This window comes from Emys orbicularis, chromosome 8 (assembly GCF_028017835.1).
Source record: "Emys orbicularis isolate rEmyOrb1 chromosome 8, rEmyOrb1.hap1, whole genome shotgun sequence".
NCBI lineage: Eukaryota > Metazoa > Chordata > Testudines > Emydidae > Emys > Emys orbicularis.
Window position 1 is genome coordinate 74,881,640 of NC_088690.1, and position 14,236 is coordinate 74,895,875.

General features: G+C 48.0%; 1 protein-coding gene across 1 annotated transcript in view; it reads left to right on the plus strand.

Moving 5' to 3' along the window:
• DIAPH1 (diaphanous related formin 1) overlaps window positions 1-14,236 on the plus strand; it is a 180,920-nt gene that overhangs the window by 74,339 nt on the left and 92,345 nt on the right. The window contains exon 13 of the mRNA XM_065408815.1: window positions 2,208-2,323. Coding sequence (XP_065264887.1) covers window positions 2,208-2,323 — 116 coding nt within the window. The remainder of the gene's footprint in view (window positions 1-2,207; window positions 2,324-14,236) is intronic.

Here is a 14,236-nt window from a genome sequence, read left to right on the forward strand (position 1 = left end):
AATATAACCTGGCCAAAGGTTCTGATTTGTCATTAGGAGACAGTGACAGACAACTTAAAGTTGACTGTGTTCTATGGCTTTTGGTATCTGTTAGAAAATGCCTTGCCAGAAGACTTCTGTTCTGTTATAATACCACCAAGTACATTTAAATGAGGTGAGTTGGCCCCAGCAGTGTCGGGCTGTATCTGTGTATATCCTCTACCACAGTGGTTTTCAAACTGCGGGTTGTGACCCAGGCACTGGGTTGCAGTGGCGCTGGTCAGGAGCCGTTAAAAGTCCTGTCGGCGGTGCTGCCCGGCTAAGGCAGGCTGGTTCCTACCTGTTCTGACACTGCGCTGCACCCTGGAAGCATCCAGTAGCAGGTCCAGCTCCTAGGCGGGGAGGCCATGGGGCTCTGCGTGCTGCCCCTGCCCCGAGCAGCGGCTCCATACTCCCATTGGCTGGTTCCCGGACAATGGGAGCTGTGGAGAGGGAAGGGAGGCCTGCAGGTGAGAACCGCACAGAGCTGCTTGTGCACCTCCGCCTAGGAGCCAGACCTGCTGCTGGCTACTTCTGGGGTGCAGCGCGGTCCGCAGTGCCAGGACAGGCAGGAAGCCTGCCTTAGCACCTCCGCTGCGCCGCTGACCAGGAGCCGCCCGAGGTAAGCCCATGCCCCAACCCCACACCCCACACCCCAATCCCCTGCTCCAGCTCTGAGCCCCTTCCTGCACCCGAGCCCCTTCCTGCACCTCAAACCCCTCATCCCCAGCCTCATCCCAGAGCCTGCATCCCCAGCTCAGAGCCCTGACCCCCTCCCACACCCCAATCCCCTGCCCCAGCCCTGAGCCCCCCAACCCAGAGCCCCCTCCTGCACCCCAAAACCCTCACCCCAGAGCCTGCATCTCCAGCCCAGAGCCCTGACCCCCTCCCACACTCCAATCCCCTGCCCCAGCCCTGAGCCCCCCCCAAACCCAGAGCCCCCTCCTGCACCCCAAACCCCTCATCCCTGGCCCCACACCAGAGCCTGCACCACCAGCCCAGAGCCCTGACCTCCCACACCCCAACCCCCTGCCCCAGCCCTGAACTCCTCCCACACCCCAAAATCCTCATCCCCAGCTCCATTGGATCGCAGGCATCAACAGTTTTCTTCAATTGGGTCGCCAGAAATAAAGTTTGAAAACCCGTTCTCTACGACATAGCCTTGGTATGCTGTATTTATAGTGAAGGATTTTATATTGAGTAATCTTCTCTAGCTGTAGATATTCATATTTTCCAAGAAATGACTCCCCCCTCCCCACCCAACAGAATTGTGGAGTCCACCTCCTTAAATAATCTGTTTTCCTTAATTATTTTTAGCCTTGAGTGTGCCTATGTTTTGGGATATCTGTGTAGTGTGTTGCAAGTAAAGAGACATGGATCCCCTTTCTGAATGTGATATCATTAATGTGGCTATCTTGACTAACTTGAAGATAATTCATTATAGATACACAACTTAAAAAAAAAAGAGGTTTAGGTTGGAAGGAAGTTTGTTAGGAGCAAATTGAAATAACCATACTAATTGTCTCACTAACCAGCATTGTATACATTAATAATCTGTCTAGAAAGGTGCCACCAGACTCCTTGTTGTTTTTGTAGATACAGACTAACACGGCTACCCCCTGATACTTGTCTAGAAATTGTTTTCCAAACTCATTGTTGAGGAATAGCTCCTGTTGGTTTGGAATTAAAGTAGTCTGCTGCCATCAGGTGGAGTTAGCTTGCCACAAGAAGGATGGAGCTCTGATCCAAAGAGAGAGGCTCATAATGGAGGGCAGAGAGTAGAAGGACATGAGACTAGTTCATAGAGTTTCTATGGAGCGATGGAGAGGCTAATTGCCCAGGTTTGTGAGAATGACAAGGCAGACGGGAATAAAGAAATGGACAGTTTGGAGCATAACCTACAATGTTCTAGGTATGTAATGTGATGGTGTGGTGGGTATGTAGCTCTTGGTTCTTCTTTGGCAGCTGCTTGTAACAGAGGCATACCAAGATGGTATGCATACCAAGATGTTTTACCTGGAGACCTAACTTGCTGAAGAGACCAAGTTTTGCTGTTCCGACATTATATTTGCTGCAGAGCCTTTGTAAACTTCTCTGTGGGGCCCCTGAGTGCGCGGTACCCACGGTTTGCAGGTGTATGTCTTCATAGAGCCCTGTTAACACTGTTTCCTTTTCTTCTCTTTCCATAGGGCTCAGTACTATAAGCTAATTGATGAATGCATTTCCCAGATAGTTCTGCATAAGAATGGTGCTGATCCAGACTTCAAATGCAAGCACCTCAACATTGACATCGAGGGATTAATAGGTAAGTCCTGAAGCTGTTCATATCACAATCAAAATGAACCCAGTCTGATGTGGTTCCAGAACAACCCCATTATTTAGTCTCTCAACTGCACTTTGAGCTGTTGACCAACAGAACTTCCTGCCTCTCTGCATGTTTCTCTGGTTCTTCCTCCTTGAGAATGGGCTCTGCCATCACAACTAATAGGCTCAACCGGAGCCCGTTTTCTGAGGTGACTTTTCTGTTGCTTTCTGCACTGGGAGTCTGGATGTGGGCCATTCCATACCTCTTCATTTGGGGCTTGCCTTTCACCACACACCCCCTGCCCTGTACTGTGCTCGGCTGGGCACCTTTCCGTCAGACTAGATTAGAAAACAGATCACTTACAGCTTTCCCCCAAGGCCACCATGAGTACTTCATGCTGTGGCCAGCAGAGGGCATTGTAAGTGGAAGCAGAGCCAATGGCATGTCTCCTGGAAACTAGTACTGAGTCCATAGTGCTGTCACTGGTTGTGTCACTCATGAGGGAAGACTGTAAGGGGTACATTATGCTTTGTATGAGGGAGGAGGACTTCCAGAAAAAACTGTTCTTTGAGTGGTTGCAGACTTGTATTCCACTCATGAGTTGGGTGCCCAGTGCATCAAAGCAAGAGAACATTGCTTAGCAGTTCACATCAGGGTGGCGCTCACATCATCTGGCCTCCATAGATTCTCTCATGGATATTTAAGTGTGGTGTTGCCCTGACCCCACTCAATTCTTTCTCACTGCCCCTGGCTTGAGTTGGAGCATTCTGGGTGGTATTTACTTCACTCTTTTGCCACACGAGGGACAGTATTTGAAACCTGGTGAAGACATTGCACCAGGCAACAAAAATACCCAACTAACTAATCTAACACTAAGGTATTACTACTACTACTACCACTCAGAGTTTCTCTCTGTTTTTTTGTATGTAGTTAGTTTATAGTTAGTAGTACTAACTATATACAAAAAAGCCAAGAGAAACTCTGAGTAGTACTAGTAGTAGTACCACCTTAGTGTTAGATTAGTTAGTTGGGTATTTTAATAGTTTGTTGTTGCCTGGTGCAATGCCTTCGCCAGGTTTCAAATACTATCCCTCATGTGTAATCATGGGGGACTTCAACTTCCCAGATATAGATTGGGGAACAAATGCTAGTAACAATAATAGGGCTCAGATGTTCCTAGACGTGCTAGCAGATGAATTCCTTCATCAAGTAGTAGGTGAACCGACGAGGGGGGATGCCATTTTAGATTTGGTGCTGGTGAGTAGTGAGGACCTCATTGAGGAAATGGTTGTAGGGGACAACCTTGGCTCGAGTGACCATGAGCTAATTCAGTTTAAACTAAATGGAAGGATTAACAGAATTAAAACTGTGACTAAGGTTTAAGATTTCAAAAAGGCCAACTTTAATAAATTAAGGCAACTACTTAGGGAAGTGGATTGGGCTAACATATTTAGGGATCTAAAGGCAGATGGCGCCTGGGATTATTTCAAGTTGAAGTTGCATGAGCTGTCCAAGGCCTGTATCCCGAGAAAGGGAAAACGGTTAGTAGGCAGGAGATTTAAACCTAGCTGGATGACCGAGTGTCTCAAAGGGGCGATTAAGAAAAAACAGAAAGCGTACAAAGAATGGAAGAGGGGAGGGATCAGCAAGGAAACCTACCTTATTGAGGTCAGAGCATGTAGAGATGCAGTGAGAAAGGCCAAAAGCCGTGTAGAGTTGGACCTTGCGAGGGGAATTAAAACCAATAGTAAGAGGTTTTACAGCCATATAAATAGGAAGAAAACAAAGAAAGAGGAAGTGGGACCGCTGAAGAATGTAGATGGAGTGGAGATTAAGGATAATCTAGGCCTGGCACAATATCTAAATGAATATTTTGCATCGGTCTTTAATAAGGCTAATGAAGGGCTTAGGAATAGAGGCAGCAGGACAGAGGGGAATAAAGGAGGGGGGATTGACATTACCGTATCAGAGGTGGAAGCCAAACTTGAACAGCTAAACGGGACTAAATCGGGCGGACCGGATGATCTTCATCCTAGAATATTGAAGGAACTGGCGCAAGAAATTGCAAGCCCCTTAGCGATAATTTTTAATGAATCTGTAAACTCGGGGGTGGTACCGTTGGACTGGAAAATAGCTAATGTGGTTCCTATTTTCAAGAAAGGGAAAAAAAGTGACCCGGGTAACTACAGGCCTGTTAGTTTAACATCTGTAGTATGCAAGGTCTTGGAAAAAATTTTGAAGGAGAAAGTAGTTAAGGACCTTGAGGTGAATGGCAATTGGGACAAATTACAACATGGGTTTACGAAAGGCAGATCGTGCCAAACCAACCTGATCTCCTTCTTTGAGAAAGTAACAGACTTTCTAGATAAAGGAAATGCGGTGGATCTAATATACCTCGATTTTAGTAAAGCGTTTGATACGGTACCACATGAGGAATTATTGGTTAAATTGGAAAAGATGGGGATCGATATGAAAATCCAGAGGTGGATAAAGAACTGGTTAAAGGGGAGACTGCAGCGGGTAGTACTGAAAGGTGAACTGTCAGGTTGGAGGGAGGTCACCAGTGGGGTTCCTCAAGGTTCGGTTTTGGGTCCGATTTTATTTAATCTATTTATTACTGACCTTGGAACCGAATGTAGGTGTGGGCTGATAAAGTTTGTGGATGACACAAAGTTGGGAGGTATTGCCAATTCGGAGAAGGATCGGGATATCCTGCAGGGAGACTTGGATGACCTTGTAAATTGGAGTAATAGTAATAGGATGAAATTTAATAGTGAGAAGTGTAAGGTGATGCATTTAGGGATGACTAACAAGAATTTTAGTTATAAGCTGGGGACGCATCGGTTGGAAGTAACGAAGGAGGAGAAGGACCTCGGAGTCCTGGTTGACCGCAGGATGACTATGAGTCGGCAATGTGACGTGGCCGTGAAAAAAGCTAATGCGATCTTGGGATGCATTAGGCGAGGTATTTCTAGTAGGGACAAGGAGGTGCTGCTTCCGTTATACAAGGCGCTGGTGAGACCTCATTTGGAGTACTGTGTGCAGTTCTGGTCTCCTATGTTTAAAAAGGATGAACTCAAACTGGAACGGGTACAGAGAAGGGCCACTAGGATGATCCGAGGAATGGAAAACCTTTCATATGAAAGGAGACTCGAGGAGCTCGGTTTGTTTAGCCTAACCAAAAGAAGGCTGAGGGGGGATATGATTGCTCTCTTTAAATATATCAGAGGGATAAATACCAGGGAGGGAGAGGAATTATTTCAGCTCAGTACTAATGTGGACACGAGAACAAATGGATATAAACTGGCTGTGGGGAAGTTTAGGCTTGAAATTAGACTAAGGTTTCTAACCATCAGAGGGGTGAAATTTTGGAACAGCCTTCCGAGGGAAACAGTGGGAGCGAAAGACCTCTCTGACTTCAAGATTAGGCTAGATAAGTTTATGGAGGGAATGGTTTGATGGGATAACGTGACTTTAGTCAATTAGGCAATAACGTGCCATCGCTGGTAAAATGAGGGTCCGGCTGGAGAATCTTGCCTGTATGCTCGGGGTTCTACTGATCGCCATATTTGGGGTTGGGAAGGAATTTTCCTCCAGGGTAGATTGGCAGAGGCCCTGGTGGTTTTTCGCCTTCCTCCGCAGCATGGGGCAGGGGTCGCAAGCTGGAGGATTCTCTGCGACTTGAAGTCTTTAAATCACAATCTGGAGACTTCAACAGCTGAGTTAAGGGAAAGTGGGTGGGTCAGCTTTTGTGGCCTGCATCATGCGGGAGGTCAGACTAGATGACCTTAATGGTCCCTTCTGACCTTAAAGTCTATGAGTCTATGTGGGATAGCTATCCTCAGTTCTTGTTGTGCCTGGGAGGATCTGATCGTCTGACCCCTCAGAGGCCTTCGGTGCTGCCATGAGGCTCTGACTTTTCTTCAAGGAGAAGAAGAGACTGTTGTTCTTCTTCTCCTCTCCCGAGAGAGAAGTGTCATAGAACTGAATGTAGTCACTCCAAGATTCAGGGAGATTCTTCATCCTCTTCTAAGAGGATGAAGAAGGAAGCAAGGATTCCTTGAGTAAGCAGGGAAAAGCAGGGCTGTCTATTTGGTCTCGGGAACCATATTATTGACTACAGTACTGTCAGCAGGCTGCCGTTGAATCTGGTACTGACAGCATCAATATCAGCATCAAGCATGTCAACACCACAGGCTTATCAAGCAGATGCAGGTTTACTCTGCCTCTTTGTGCTGGACTTGCCTGTTGTACAGGAGTCTTCAGCTGGGGTGGAGTCTTCTGCAATCCTGGGACCATCTGGTTTGATTGCCTCAGAATACAAGCTGTTGCAGGAGTCCTCTCTGGCACTACTTAAAAACCAGACTGTGGAGACAAGATCACTCTCCCTGAGGTATCCATTTTTGGTGCTGATACCATCTTTGGCCTTGGAGACAATGTCCGCTTCTACAGGCTGGAGCTATGGGTGTGGTACTGGTTTCTGGTTTGGTACCAGTGTCTCTTCCAATACGAAGTGTTAGTGCTGCCTCAGAGACAGTGCCAGTATTCAAAGCACTGACTTCTCTGTCTCCTTTGGTAACAATGCAACCCACATACTGGGCTTCCAATGAGTCATGGCATGTGATGGCTCCACTGATGTGGCTCTTCTTTTCTCTTTGGAGGGTCCTCACATTCAGTGTCATCTTCCACATCTCCTCCTTCATCCAGGCATCAGATTTGAAAATCTTCACGACCTCCATGGGATCACCATCAGTACCGGGATTGGTACTGTTTTCTTAGTAAAGATAAGGGTCTTGGCCTAGTTCTTACTGGCCACTAATGCCATATCTTGTTCTTCAGTGGCATTCATGCAACCCTTGGGATACCCCCTTGATCTTCGGAGTCTCAGTCCTCGGTTCATTCCAGGGAACAATTACCAAACCCTCCTGCTGTCTCACCTCCTGACCCAATTAGCTAGAGACGCATACTGGGGTTGCTCCCCGTGAGCTGAGTCAGTCTGAGCCTTCATTGCAGGAGCAAGCAGGGTCACAGCAGGTCCCATTGGACCTGCTTCCTCCTCCATCTTCTTCACAGGACGATTCCACTATACCAGATTCCTCTTCTCCTGTGCCTGAGGACTTTAAATCGTATCAGGATCTCCTGAGGCAAATGGCTACAGCGTTGGGCATTCAGGCAGAGTTTGTGCTGGAGAATACCCATCAGTTGGTAGATGTTCTCTGGTCTTCAGCTCCAGGGAGGGTAGCACTCCCTATAAATGAAGTGCTTTTGGAAGCTGCAAAGACTTTGTGGCATACCCTAGCTTCTTTACTGTCCACAGCAAAGAGTACTGATAAGTGGTATTATGGCCTTATGCAGGGTTTCAAGTACTTGTACTCGCATCCAGCACCTAACAGTCTTGTTATAATGGCAGCAAATGAGAGGTTGCAATGGGAGATTTAAGACAACCCCTAAATACAAAGAATCTAAAAGGTTACATTTAATGAGAAGAAAAATTTATTCAACCTCTTCTTTACAATCTGCACCACTGTTGTCAAAATGTGGTTTTGTAAATTGGGAGGCTACATCCAAATCTGTGGCTAAATTACTAGAATCCTCCAGGGAAGAGTTTAAGGCTTTCATTGCGGAGGGTCATCTAGTGGCAAAGCTGTCACTGCTATCAGCACAGAATGTGTGTTGGACCCCTCCTCCAGAATTATGGCCAGATGTGATTGTAGAGCCATTGGCCATTATCTTTGAAAACTCGTGGCAATCGGGGGAGGTCCTGGATGATTGGAAAAAGGCAAATATAGTGCCCATCTTTAAAATAGGGAAGAAGGAGAATCCGGGGAACTACAGACCGGTCAGCCTCACCTCAATCCTTGGAAAAATCATGGAGCAGGTCCTCAAGGAATCCATTTTGAAGCACTTGGAGGAGAGAAAGGTGATCAGGAACAGTCAACATGGATTCACCAAGGGCAAGTCATGCCTGACCAACCTGATTGCCTTCTATGATGAGATAACTGGCCCTGTGGATATGGGGAAAGCGGTAGACGTGATATACCTTGACTTTAGCAAAGCTTTTGATATAGTCTCCCACAGTATTCTTGCCAGCAAGTTAAAGAAATATGGATTGAATGAATGGATTATAAACTGGACAGAAAACTGGCTACATCGTCGGGCTAAACGGGTAGTAATCGATGGCTCAATGTCTAGTTGTCAGCTGGTATCAAGCAGAGTGCCCCAGGAGTCAGTCCTGGGGCCAGTTTTGTTCAACATCTTCATTAATGATCTGGATGATGGGATGGATTGCACCCTCAGCAAGTTCATGGATGACACTAAGCTGAGGGGAGAGGTAGATACGCTGGAGGGTAGGGATAGGGTCCAGAATGACTTAGACAAATTGCAGGATTGAGCCAAAAGAAATCTGATAGATGTATTGGAGCATAAGCTTTCGTGGGTGAATGCCCACTTCGTCGGATGCATGATTGGAAAAAGGCATGCATGCATCCGACGAAGTGGGCATTCACCCACGAAAGCTTATGCTCCAATACATCTGTTAGTCTTAAAGGTGCCACAGGACTCTCTGTTGCTTTTTACAGATCCAGACTAACACGGCTACCCCTCTGATACAAGAAATCTGATGAGGTTCAACAAGGACAAGTGCAGAGTCCTGCACTTAGGACGGAAGAATCCCATGTACTGCTACAGGCTGGGGGACCAACTGGCTAAGCGGCAGTTCTGCAGAAAAGGACCTGGGGATTACAGTGGTCGAGAAGCTGCATATGAGTCAACAGCGTGCCCTTGTTGCCAAGAAGGCTAACTGCATATTGGGTTGCATTAGTAGGAGCATTGCCAGCAGATCGAGGGAAGTGATTATTTCCCCTCTGTTTGGCACTAATGAGGCCACATTTGGAGTATTGCATTCAGTTTTGGGTCTCCCACTACAGAAAGGATGTAGACAAATTGGAGAGAGTCCGGCGGAGGGCAAGGAAAATGATTAGGGGTCTGGGGCACATGACTTATGAGGAGAGGCTGAGGGAACTGGACTTATTTAGTCTGCAGAAGAGAAGAGTGAGGGGGGATTGGATAGCAGCCTTCAACTACCTGAAGGGGGGTTCCAAAGAGGATGGAACTCAGCTGTTCTCAGTGGTGACAGATGACAGAACAAGGAGCAATGGTCTCAAGTTGTAGTGGGGGAAGTCTAGGTTGGATATTAGGAAAAACTATTTCACTAGGAGAGTGGTGAAGCACTGGAATGGGTTACCTCAGGAGGTGGTGAAATCTCCATCCTTAGAGGTTTTTAAGGCCTAGCTTGACAAAACCCTGGCTGGGATGAATGAGTTGGGGTTGGTCCTGCTTTGAGCAGGGGGTTGGACTAGATGACCTCCTGATGTCTCTTCCAACCCTAATCTTCTATGATTCTGTGAAAAGAGCTTCATGGTTACAGAACTCTGGCATAGCTCCTGAGGTCCAGTGAAGTATGGAGAACATACCTTTGGATAGTCGTTTTTTGTTGTCAGAAAAGGGGGATGAGACACTACATTTCTTTTAAGGACTTTGGAGCTACTTTACGTGCATTGGAGGTTTATAGCCCTGAGATTCAGCGGCATCGTTATGTAGATCTGTAGCTATGGCAATATTGTCAGTATTCCCAGCTGTATTTCAGGCAGTTGGCATACCCTGCCACATTGCAGGACTTCTTCAGGAAGAGACATAAGGCACGGAGGAGAAGGCCTTCTGGTTCTAACTTCCATCCTTCACCAGCTTTAGATATGCAGTCAATTTGACTCGTATCAAGTTCATCTTACCAATCATCACCTTCCACACCAATTCCCTACCATTTTGGGACAGACTGTGTTCCACTTCTACAGAGCTTGGGAAACAATAATTACAGACAAATGGGTCCTAAGCATTGCAGGATCAGGTTATGTGATCTACTTCCCCTTCCCTTCCCCGATCCTCACGGATCCCTCTCATGAGTCACTGCTCCTACAGCAGATCCAGGCTCTTTGCACTTCAGGAGCCATAGAAGAAGTTCCCCTTCAGCACCAGGGAAAGGGATTCTGCCTCCACCTACTTTTTGATCTCCCAAGTTCCAGGGAAAAGTGGGGCCTGTTCTGGACCTTAGATGTCTCAACAAATATATCAAATATATGAGATTCCATATGGCAACCTTAACTATAATTCTCCCTGCATTACAGCACAATTCTGGTTTGCTTCCCTTGCCCTTCAGGACACTTACTTCCATATGGTAATTGTCCCAAGCGACAGGAAGTTCCTGAAATTCCTAGTGGTGGGCCAACATTATCAATACATGGTTCTCCCCTCTTGCCTGTCATCAGTCCCGTGTGTGTCTGCCAAATGCATGACAGTAGCGGCAGTCTATCTCAAGGGGATGGGAATGCATGTCTTCCTGTACATAGACAGTTGGCTAGAGTCATGGATCCACAGGTCCAGTGCTCTTGAATGGCTCTGGAGCTGTCTCTGGGAGGACCCCTTCAGTGTGTCAGCCCCCTCAGGGTCACACTCTTTCACTGGGGTAAGGCCCTTGACTTCACTATCTCCTGAGACTGAACCTCGGGAGCCCCGCTTCACGCCATGAACTCCCTGTAGCGAGTCCACCTGGATTGGACGCTGGAGGGAGACTTACACACCCAAAAGGAGCAATGAACACCTAATTTCCTTAGTCTGGAGTGACTCTTAGCCAGCAGTGTCAAAGCAGACGGGTTTATTAGATATTTGGAACACAGCGTTAGAAGGTCTTTAGTTAACACAGAGAACAGAAAGTTACAGCAGAGCCCATCTGGGTCAGTCCCAAGCCCAGAGCTCTTTCTGACCCATCTGTAGTTCCAATCCAGAAGCTTCTCTCTCTCTCCAACAGCCCACATGTAACAACCCCAAGGGGCCCCTCAATAGTCCTTTGTTGTTCTTCCTGGGTAACATGGTCACCTGGCCATCCTCCTTAGCCCTTTTGTTCTCCAGCTGGTCACACCCGGCTGGCTTCCTGCAGAGGGTGGGCCATCCATGGTCGTTAGTTGCTAGGTACCAAGTGTCTGGGCCATTGGAGTGGCCATTGTCTTTTATTGGGCTCTCTATGGGCATGGGCCCAGACCCAGACAGCCAGGGATTAGTCATACCTGGATCTCTGTAAGAGTAAACAACCTTTTCCCCGCACCTAGTTAACCGTGCAGCACATAGGGGAAACTGAGGCAACCACAATATTCATCCAAAATATTATGAAAAATTCCCACTCCATCCCAGCTAGTGAGGGATAAAGCCGAAGAACAAGTCCTCCACGTCGAGTTCACATTGGATCTCTTCAATCGGCTGGGGCTGATTTTGAACAAGGCAAAGTCGGCATGAATTCCAGCATAAAAAATAGAGTTGATTGGGGCCCTAATAGACTCACGAGTTCAAGGGCCTTTCTCCTGCAAACAATTTGCTACCTGTGTCTGTCCCTCTAATCTCACCTTTCAACTATGATCTGTGTATGTCTGATCTTAGGCAGTGTGCACTTACGTAGTCCAGCATGCGAGATTGTGCCTTCATCCTCTTCAGTTGTGGTCTGTTGCTCAACTTGTCAGTCATTGGACAGGTTTATCCAAATGCCACCAGTAATCTTGGAGTCCCTACAGTGGTGGGCAGATCAGAGAAATGTATGTGAAGGTGTTCCTTTTGCCTGCCCTCCACAAGCCAGGATGATAGTCACCAATGGCTGCAAAACAGGTTGGAGGACACATCTCAGGACATTGAAAATTCATGGTTTGTGGACAAAACAGAAAACTTTCCTGCATATCGCTGTCCTGGAGCTTCAATCAATTTACAATGCATGCCGAGCCTTCCGGGCTCAGGTGAAGGGCTCAGTGGCTCACATATTAACCAACAATACCACCACAGTGTATTATGTGAACAAGCAGAGAGGAGCCATTTCAATCAGCTCTGCAAGGAAGCAATAAAAATTAGGCACTTTTGCATCAAGGAGGACGTTCCCACCTCCACACGCTTATAAGGTGCTCAGAATCAGTTTGCCAATCACCTAAGCAGGAGTTTTTCCCAAAGGCACGAGTGGTTCATGAAGAGCAATGTGCTGAGGTCCATTTTCAAAGAATGGGGCATTGCAACGATTGACCTGTTCACAAAAGACAACACGAAATACTGTTAATTTTATTCTCAAGCAAGTCTCAGTCTGTGCTCATTAACTGACTGTAAATTGGGGATTGGCCCTGATGTATACCATTGTCCTCATCCCACTCATCCCTCAGGTAATTCTCAAACTGAAGTTGGACAACAGGAAATGCAGTTAATTTTGCTCTCAAGATTGTCTTAGTCTGGACTCATTAACTGACCTTCGTAGTCTGTCTGTTCAACCTCCTAGATCTCTTCCCCTCATTCCCAATCTGCTGACACAACACCACCATGATCAGATATCTGCACTTCTCTGTGTGGATGCTGCATGGGTAGATGAGAAAGAAGAACAGTGAGTCCTGCTTAATAGTAGAAAATCTTCTATTAGGTCTACCTATTTGGCTAAGTGGAAGCGTTTTTTGGTTTGATCATTGGCCCAGGGCATTTGGCCAATGCCAACATGTATTCCAAAGATTCTGGATTACTTGTTACATCTTAAGTCTTCAGGTCAGTTGTTCAGCTCACTGAGGGTCCACTTAGCGGCAATCTCAATGTTTCATCCTCCAATCTCTGAGGGAAGTCAGCATTTTCCAACTCCATAATGGTTAGGTTTCTGAAAGGTGCTGTCCACCTCCTTCTGCCTGTTAAAGAATTGATTCTTCTCAGTACTATCCTGGCTGCTCTCATGAGTCTTCTGTTTGAGCCCCTAGCCACTTGCCCTGTAATTTCTTTTCCAAAAGATAGCTTTCTTGTTGCCAAAACTCCCACGAGGAGAATTAGTGATCTGCAGGTCTCTGTTTACTTAGTTTCTCAATGGCACGGGCCACACCCTAAGATTTTGCTTGACGTGATGTCTCAATTTCACCTTAACCAAACAATATACTTGTGGTATTTTTCCCTAAGCCTCATTCAAATGCCGATGAACAGTGTCTTCATTCCTTGGATGTGGCCTTCTGTGTGGAAGGGGGGACTAGACCAGGGGTCTCAAACACGCGGCCCATGGGGTTCTTTCGTGCGGCCCGCCGAGCTCCCCATGCCGCTCCCTGAAGCAGCTGGACTAGATACTGGACCCTGGACTAGATACTGTCATAGTCTTTAAAAAGAAAAAAAGCCCTTTTCTTTACAGGTCTGTCCTACTGCTTTTTAGCACTCAGGCTTAGTGTCCTTTCTAAGTACTACCGTCCCTGCAGCCCCCGGAGCGGGGGAGTAGAGGGCTACGGGCTCTCGCTTCCAGGCACTGCCCCCCGCAGCTCCCATTGGCTGGGAATGGGGAACCGCGGCCAGTGGGAGCTTTGGGGGAGGTACCTGGAGGAGCAAGAGCAACACATGGCGCCGTTCCCTCCCCCCCGGGACTCCGGCTGCTTCCCGGAGCGGAGTAGAGCGGAGTGGGGCCAGGGCAGGCAGGCAGGGAGCCTGCCCTGGCCACGGGGCGCGGCGCTGCCACCCCGGAGCCACTCTAGGTAAGCGGCGCTGGGCCAGAGCCCGCCCCCCACACCCCAGCCCCCTGTCCGGAGCCCCCTGCCGCATCCCACACCCTCCCGCACCCCAACTCCCTGCCCTGAGCCCCCTGCCGCACCCTGCACCCCGACCCCCTGCCGCACCCCCTCACCCCTCCTGCCCCCCACACCCCAATTCCCTGCCCGGATCCCCCTGCCGTACCCTGCACACCTTCTGCACCTCAACTCCCTGCCCTGAGCCCCCATCACACCCCGCACCCCTCCTGCACCCCAACCCCCTGCCCGGAGCCCCCTGCCACATCCCACACCTTCCCGCACCCCAACCCTCTGCCCTGAGCCCCCTGCCACACCC